Genomic DNA, 9,600 nt, shown 5'->3' on the forward strand with positions numbered 1-9,600 from the left:
TATGATTAGAAGAAAATATATATATTATTGTTTTAATAAAATCCTAAAATTTAAGCATACTTAAGTACATGAGTTATATAAGAAAAATAGATCTAGGATTTGATTTTCATTAATAATGTTAAATTGAAAAAAAAAATGTTATGCTTTCTTAAAATAAATAAAAAATAGTTAAGTGCATGGAAAAGTTGGATAAGCATAATTAAATCTTTCTCTTTAATTTAGAAAAAGCAAAAGGAAAAAAGTGAAGCCGGTTTATGACATCTTACTTCATAGAAGAGGTAAAGAATAAAGAGGTGATATATCTTCATTTGAAATACAATTTTTTTTTTTATAATTGATTTATGGATTCAAATGATATAGTAAAAATGTCATTTTCATTGGGATCCAATTACATCTTAAAATTGTGACCAAAATACATGGGTTTTTCGGATTCAGCTTATTTGAATATATAATTATAAATAATATTAATTTTTTTTAAATAAAGAATATTTTAATATTTTGATTAATAAATTAAGTCATCGAATAAATTAGAAGAAAAAGTATTATCCAGATGAGATGAGGATCACTAATCTATTATTCATTTTATATTTTTATAAAAATTTTAAATTTATTTTTATTAATTTCTTAATATCATTTTCTATTGAAAATTTGTCTTGTGCTCAAAATTAAGATTGAAAGAGTATAAAAGTTTTCAAATTTGTTAATGCATTAACTTGGTTTGTGTATACAAATTCAAATGGTTTTCGATCCTTTAAAAAATGGTTTTTTCCTGTGATTCTCGAAATCGATAGTGCAAAGATGATAGTAAAAAGTAAAATCTCCGAAATAGAACGGAATCGGGTCGGTATGCCCCCATTACCATCCCAACATTCATAGTCATACAAAATATATGTAGATGCATATCCATGGATTGTTAGACTTGAAAAAGAAGATTTTTTTAAATGAGAATGAAAAGAGCCGAGCAAAACTTTCCACATGGGTTCATTTGGTTACTCATAAGCAAGAACATTTGCTAAAACCAAGTATGTAAAGAGAACTTCAATTTTCCAATCAAGAAAAAGAAGAAGAAGGAAGAAGAAGAAAACAGGTATGATTATAGTCTTCAACTAATCATAATGATTAATGATTTTACCTTTAAATTAAACTTAGAGTTTGATCGATCATGTCACCTCAAGTAACCCTTATTATATCTGAGGCTAGAACTGGGAATGCTGAATGCCTCATCAACTGGTTCTGATCAGATGTAAAAGACATGCCCAGAGACAATAATGGCATGTTTAAATCAAGATCTCTTGGTGGAATAGTCCTTGGAATTGGAAACACATTCTTCATTTCATCATCCTTTTGAAATGCAACACTTCTTCCAATTGGAGTCTGCAATGGGTAGAACATGGGTTGATGTCCATGATTGTTATATGCTTCTTCTTCCATAGCTATAGGCTGAACCTGTTCAAATCATGAAAATACATCAGTAATTGTTCATTTGCACTATCTAGTTTATTATATCAGATCAATAAAATCATATGATATGAACTAAATTAATCAACTTACAGATTCAGTTGTGATGTCGAAGAGGCTTGATCTCCTCCTTCGCCTGTTCATGATGTTGTTGTTGTTGCTATGACGAAGAAAATACTTCTGAGCATGGCTAGCTACTTGTGTTGCTGTTCGAGTTTTCACAAAATTCTTTGAGATTCCTCTCCAATCTCCTTTCCCTACTTTCTGTAATCCCAAAATAAATAGCTTGTGTTCTTCCTCTGTCCATTGGACACCTAATCAGTAACCAAAATCATCATCAATCATCATCATCAGTATCTATCTATGGAAATGAACAGATACATACATCAAAGATTTCTCAAAATGATCATAAATAACAAAAGTAGTTTTCAGTTTTCATGAATTTTATAATAAATCACTCTACATGACCACATTCAATCACACATTCAAGAAATAGACAAATTTACGAGAATTCTAACCTCGCTTATGCGGACGATGGACGGATTCATCAGCGGAAACGTTACCTGACGCCACATCAGTGACGACGACAGCTTTGGAAGATTCAAGCGTCTTCAAATGCTCGTATTCAGAAAGATTATTCAGACTTACACTCTTTCTCAATGGATCTACCTTGACTCTAACTCCAAACAGCATGATCTCAGAAGGTTCCATGGCGACGCCGGAGTTTATACCGTTTGGTTCAGAAATCATCATATTCCTCCGTCCGATCGCCGTATCCGGCAGGATTATGGTGTCAATTGTGTAATGAGGAAGGAATTTGATGGCCGTACGATTCGTCGGAGATTCGTCGGAGACGGAGAACGAGTCCGCCGGCGATGATGCTGGTGGTGCAAAATGCATTGCGGAAAATAGAACGCGTTTATCTATATATATAGAAAAAATTAGAAACTAACTGGTAAGGCTTTGTTTGGTTTCGGATTATTTCCAAATAATAATATTATTTGATATAAGGTAAAACATATATTAAGGATATAAATATTTAATAAAAATTTACCTTTTAAATATGGAAAATATATTTTTATATTTTTATTAATAATTTAAATGGTTTTATTTTAGATTATAGTAAAATAATCTAATACAAACATGGCTTTGATAAAATATTTTATTTATCTTGTTTAAGAAGATAGATAAGAAAACAAAAAGTAATATTAATTTATAGAAAAAGTATTGCTTATTGGCTTGAATGATGTAAGGTTTTCAAAAATTTAGAAAAAATATTGGTTTTTTAATAAATAGTTTGTTTGGGTCAATATCAAAATATTATTAAAATTTAATATTTTAAAATATTATAAATAATAAATTACAATATTTTAATTAGAAAAGATTATTAGTGGTGATAATTTTAAGCTAGAATGTTATAATTTTGACTGGTTAAAAGATATTTATGAAATATAATTTGATTAATGATTCATAGACTAATATGGAACAAGATTTATAAAATAAATTTTATAACAAAAATAAAGTTTTTAACGTAATCTATGACCAGATTGTTATAATAACTTTTATAGCAAATACCAAATAAAGTAAAAAATATGCTTTAAAAAATCACATTTATGAATACTTTTATGTAATTAGACATATCCATTGGATCATGTACGAGTTTCCACAAAAACAAAACGGTCAATAAATGTTTTTATTTATTTATTTAAATTTTATTATTATTTATTTTTGTTGAGTTTTTTTATTATTTTAATATTAATTTAGATGACATAATTAGGTGAAATATGACATCATTATATATATATATATATATATATATATATATATATATATATATATATATATATATATATATATATATATATATATATATATATATATATATTTTGTTTAAACTTAGACCAAAATTTAAACAAATGTTTTCAAAGTTTATAAATTTTAATTTTGACACTTTTAGATGTTTAGTTACCAACTACAAATAATTTTAAGTTGTGTATATAAAAAAATGAGAAAACATTTGATAAGGGAGACAAATAATTCGGTTAGTAACAAAACAAAATATTAAGTACACGAGGGACGAATATGACTATACATAGCGTGTTATGTTGAGAAGAAATTTGTTAATTATGTACAAACAAAATACGAGTGCAAAGACAGGTAATCAAGATTTAAATAAACTCTTTCAAAATCATAACGCATAAACTATGTCAAACCAAGACCGATCAAGATCAATATCCCAACTGAACGAATTAAAACTTATATTATAATAATTTATGGTATGAAATTTATGCTCTTTACCAATATTAGGATAAGAGCTTTGTTCCCTACAGGGATGAAGTCCAGCCCAAAAAGAAATTATTATCTATAAATTTTGTTTATATCCCAACCATTTACAAATAATAAAGTTATATTAGTTTATTAGGTGTTTGGTGATATTTTTATATGTCATATACTTAGGTTTGATTATCTTTAATTACATATTAATTTTTACTTTCTCATCTCAAATTTATTTTAAGCATACATAACTCTAATTTTTGAATTTGTCCTAACCAAATATAATCGGTTTGAAGAGTATCCGACCGATCGATTTGAAGAGCATCTGACTGATCGGTTATAAGATTGTCGATTATAACGGTTGGAGCATCAACAACTACCGTTTGAACCTCTAAATCCGCAGACTCAAACGGAATATCAATAAGAGTCGCAGCCTTTGCTTGAACTGATTCTGCTAGAATACCTTCTAGCGGCAAAGAGGAAGCAACAAACAATTATAATTATTTTTGTGTTTTTGGGTTAAGGTCAATATCGAGAGATTTACACCTTATGAGAAATCAAAGTCTTTGGGTCCATGCCCTTTGTACACACCGCCCGTCGCTCCTACCGATTGAATGGTCTGGTGAAGTGTTCGGATCGCGGCGACGTGGATGATTCGCCGCCCGCGACGTCGCGAGAAGTCCACTAAACCTTATCATTTAGAGGAAGTAGATGTTTAGCTAGTTCAGTAAATTGTATTTGATTCAAAGAAGTATATAGTGAAATCCTTCCGGTTGTTGGAAGAAAGGGTGACGTAGGAGAGTTTGCTCGAACATCCATAAACAATTTACCGTGTTCTTGCAACAATATTCGGTGTGAGCTCTCATAAACGATATGGTTGTGGACCCTGTGGTGGCAAGTACCTATGTCATTCGGTTTGTGCAGGTTGTCCTTCTATATTAAACTCTTCCCACGACTCCATTATCATTTACTCTATTTATTATTATTATGGTAAGTCAGTATATCAAGATAAGATATTATGAGATCTTATTTTGATACCACTACTCGGGTGACATTAAATTTGGGTGTAAATTTTGTTGTGCGGAATGCAAGAAAGTGATGAACAATGAAGTGTGGAAAAATAGATGAAGAGAAATTTCTTCTTGTCAAAGATGAAGATAAAACCGATTACAGCAAAAGAAATAAACTACGATTTTAAAAATGCTGAAAACAAGAAAACGTACATACTAACTTAATTAAGAATAACTGTACTAAAGGCAGATCGTTACAAATCTCCACATTCCTTAGTATCACCCAACAAAAATAACTTGATCAAACTACTTCCAACTGTCAACATTTAGCAGGTCCAAACAATGAGTGAATTTTTTAAGTGAGACCGGCTTCGTGAACATGTCAGCAGGATTATGACGTGTGCTGATCTTCTTCACTTTGATTCTCCTCTCAGTACGAAGAAAATGATAACGAACATCAATATGTTTGGTTCTATCATGATGCACTTGATCTTTGGACAAACAAATAGCACTTAAGCTATCACAAAAAACAATTGCCTGATCATGATGGATACCAATGTCACTGATTAATCTTTTCAACCATATACCCTACTTGGCTGCTTCAGTTAGTGCCATATACTCAGCCTCGGTAGTGGACAACGTCACCGTCGACTGTAATGTTGCCTTCCAACTAACCATAGAGTCACCAAGGGTGTAAACATAATCAGTCATTGATCTTCTACCATCGATATTTGCAGCATAATCTGAGTCCGAATAACCAGTTACAAGACACTAGTTATTACTCCCATAAATGAGACCAACATCGGATGTGCCTCTCAGATAGAGAAATATTCGCTTTACTGCTTGCCAGTGTTCTTTACCAGGTCGAGACATAAACCTGCTAACAACACTAACTGAATATACAATATCAGGTAGAGTGAATACCATGACATACATTAAACTACCCAGCGCACTAGCATACGGTACATTAGACATGTATAACTTCTCAGCTTCAGACTAGGGTGCGAATGTAGACAAATGATCAGTAACAGCTGCAGGAGTATTGAGAGTCTTTGATGTACTCATCCTAAAACGAGACAACATTTTCAAACTATAATTCTTCTGTGAAAGAATTAGCTTCTTTTAAACTCGATCTCTTACTATTTCCATGCATAGAACTTTTCGTGCTCCACCTAGATCTTTCATATCAAACTCGGAACTGAGAAGGTCTTTCAGCTTTTGAATCTCCGACATCTTCTTGGCTGCGATTAACATGTCGTCTACATATAGGAGTAAATAAATCAAAGAACCATCACCGATTTTGTTGTGATAGACACACCAATCATATGCACTCCTATTGTAACCATGTTCAATCATGAAATTGTCGAACCGCTTATACCACTATCGAGGAGACTATTTAAGTCCATACAAAGACTTCTTCAGACTACAAACATGTGTTTCCTTATCAGAAATAAGAAATCCTTTAGGCTGACTCACCAGTATATCCTCCTCAATCTCACCATGTAAGAAAGCCATCTTCACGTCTAATTGCTCCAGTTACAGATCCTGATGTGCTACTATAGCGAGTAGTACCCTGATAGAAGTGTGTCGGACTACATGTGAGAATATCTCATTGTAGTCTACGCCTTCCTTTTGACCGAATCCCTTTGCAACTAATCGTGCTTTATATCTGATCCCTTCAGCACTAGAGGTTCTATCTTTCCTTTTGAAAATCCATTTGCACCCAATGACTCTTCTCCCCTTAGGTAAAGTAACCAGCTCCCATGTATTATTCTTGTCAAGTGATTCCATTTCCTCACACATGGCAACAATCCATTGCGCAGAATCACCACCATTAACAGCTTCATTATAAGAAGATGGCTCGTTATGTATGACATCTTCAGTTACCTAAAGTGCATAACTTACCATTTCTTCAGTATCATTCATAGAGGGACTGATTGTCCTACTTCCAGGACTAGTTGAGATCTTTCTCCCCTCGATTGAATGAATTAACTTGTCAGGAGCTTTAATTTTCCTTCTAAGTCGTGTTGCAATGTCAGATTGACTTTCAAGTGCTCCAAATTGATAAACTTCCTCAGATGGCTTATTAGTATCGTGTGTCATGTCAGTTGTCCCTTGAACTGGAGTCACCTCAAGCTCCACTTGTTTCTCGGTATTATTATTTTCTCTAGAAAGTGATGGCTTGATAGAGGAGTTAAGTATAAACTTCTCATTAAATGTGACATTCCTGCTGAGGATTACTCTACCTTCAGAAGATGACCAGATTCTATATCCCTTGACTCCATCTCCATAGCCTATGAAAATACCCTGTTTTGCCATTGGTTCCAACTTCCCTTCATTAACATGATAATAAGATGTGCACCCAAAGACTTTCAAATGAGAATAATCAACGACGTTACCAGACCATACCTCGTAAGGGATTCTGCAATCAATCCCAGTGTGTGGTGCACGGTTTATCAGATAGCAAGCGTTAAGACAGCCCCGCTCCAGTACTTTCTAGCCAATCCAGCATTAGAGAGCATGCTTCTTACTCTCTCTAATAATATTTGATTCACCATTTCTGCTACACCATTCTACTGTGGTGTACCTCGGACAGTGTGATGTTTTGTAATCCCCATATCCCTGCAGAACTCATTAAACTCAGATGAACAAAATTCAAGTCCATTATCTGTTCGCAACCTCTTTACCTTCTTTCCAGTTTAATTCTCCATCAGTGCCTTCTAATGTTTGAAGGTCTTAAATACCTCGCTCTTATGTCTCAGAAGATACAACTAGGTCATCCTTGAGTAATCATTTATGAATATTACAAAATATCTATAACCTCGTATACCTTCAACTTGAACAAGACCACAACAATCAGAGTGAATATAATCCAGTGTGACCTTAGTTTTGTGAACTCCTTTACTGAACTTACGACGATTCTTTTTCCCGAAAATGTAGTGTTCACACAACTCAAGGTTGGTAACCTTGTGACCAGATAGAAGATCATGTTTGGACAAAATTTGCATCCCCCTCTCCCCCATATGTCCAAGTTGCATATGTCACTTGGTTACATCAGGGTGCCGATTCACAGATTTGGATGCGACCGCAACAGAATCTGTCAACGTCTTACCTTGTAGTATATACAAGGTATTCTGTTTGATACCTTTCAGTATTATTTTTGAACCTTTACTGATGCACAATGTTCCTTCTTCACCGCTAAACTTGAAACCTTTAGCATCTAAAATGCCTAAAGATATTAAGTTCTTCTTCAGTTGAGGAACATGTTGAACGCCAGTTAGGGTCCGTATCTTACAATTATTAGTCAGAATCTTGATAGTTTCAATACCCACCGCTCTACATATGGCATCATTTCCCATGAAAATGTTTCCACCATCATAATCTTCATAGGTATCAAACCATTCTTTGTTCAGACTCATATGATATGAACACCCTGAATCTCACACTCACGTATCAATAGGGTGTAGAGAAGCGTTAGCTACAAGGGCAATATCCTCCTCCGAGTCGATGTCTCTGTCTTTATGTGCTATAGCAGCCGTAAAATATTTGCCCCATTTATTAGGACAATTATTCTTTCAATGACCAGGTTCTTTACAGTAATTGCAGATGTCTTTAGCAATAAGGCCCTTAGCTTTGTATTTTTGATTCTTCTTTTTTCTAGACCCTTTGTAGTTGACTGTGCTGACAATCAACCCAGATGCTTGACTGTCTATAATTTCACCGCTCGCCTTATGACGCAGTTCTCTAGTATGAAGTGCTGACCGAACTTCCTCTAGAGTTACGGAGTCTTTACCCACAACGAACGATTGAACAAAATTTTCAAACGAGCTGGGTAAAGATACCAACAGAATTAATGCAGCATCTTCATCTTCGATCTTAACATCTATATTTCTCAATTCAAGTAATATAGTGTTTAACTTATCAAGATGTTCACGAAGAGACTTACTTTCAAGCATATGAAGACTGAACATACGTTGCTTCAATAGCAACTTGTTAGTTAGTGACTTTGTCATGTACAAAGCCTCTAACTTCGACCACAGACCGATTGCGGTATCTTTATCTGATACCTCAGTAATCACTTCATCAGCCAGATAGAGTAAAATCGTTGAGTGTGCCTTCTCTTCCAAAACCTCAAGCTCAATAGTTATTTTACTAGAGGAAGACTCCTTTGCAGGACCTGCAACTATCTTCGTCATTTCCTTCGACAATGGTGCCCAAACGCCTTGTTGTTTAAGCATGACTCGCATTTTGATCTGCCATAGACTAAAACTGTTTCGCCCTGTGAATTTTTCGATTTTCAGATTCATTGAAGACATTCTCTCGCTAGAAAACAAATAGTGATAATCTGGTCGGATCTAGCCCGCTCTGATACCAATTGTTGTGCGGAATGCAAGAAAGTGATGAACAATGAAGTGTGGAAAAATAGATGAAGAGAGATTTCTTCTTGTCAAAGATGAAGAAAAAACCGATTACAACAAAAGAAATAAACTACGACTATAAAAATGCTAAAAACAAGAAAACGTACATACTAACTTAATTAAGCATAACTGTAGAATTAAATGTGATATTAATTCTTATACTAAAGATAGATCGTTAGTCGTTACAGATATGGTTGTGGGCCCTATGGTGGGAAGTACCTATGTCATTCGATTTGCGCGGGTTGTCCCTCTATATTAAACTCTTCCCACGACTCCATTATCATTTACTCTATTTATTATTATTATGGTAAGTTAGTATATCAAGATAATATATTAAGATAAGATATGATGAGATCTTATTTTAATTCCACTACGGTGACATTAAATTTGGGTGTAAATTTTGTTTTCTAGCGTAGTTTGTGAAAGAAGAAAGATCAAAC

At 33.6% G+C, this 9,600-nt stretch overlaps 1 protein-coding gene across 1 annotated transcript; it reads right to left on the bottom strand.

Moving 5' to 3' along the window:
* Positions 1–962: 962 nt before the first annotated feature.
* Positions 963–2,352, bottom strand: LOC124932794 (transcription factor MYB1R1-like). Its single transcript, XM_047473474.1, has 3 exons — positions 1,977–2,352; positions 1,552–1,772; positions 963–1,446 (listed from the first exon to the last, which is right to left on the bottom strand). Exons 1-3 carry the CDS (start codon positions 2,209–2,211, stop codon positions 1,171–1,173), a joined length of 732 nt encoding a protein of 243 aa, XP_047329430.1. The 5' UTR covers positions 2,212–2,352; the 3' UTR covers positions 963–1,170.
* Between the last annotated feature and the right edge of the window lie 7,248 nt (positions 2,353–9,600).

Source organism: Impatiens glandulifera, chromosome 3 (genome assembly GCF_907164915.1).
Source record: "Impatiens glandulifera chromosome 3, dImpGla2.1, whole genome shotgun sequence".
NCBI lineage: Eukaryota > Viridiplantae > Streptophyta > Magnoliopsida > Ericales > Balsaminaceae > Impatiens > Impatiens glandulifera.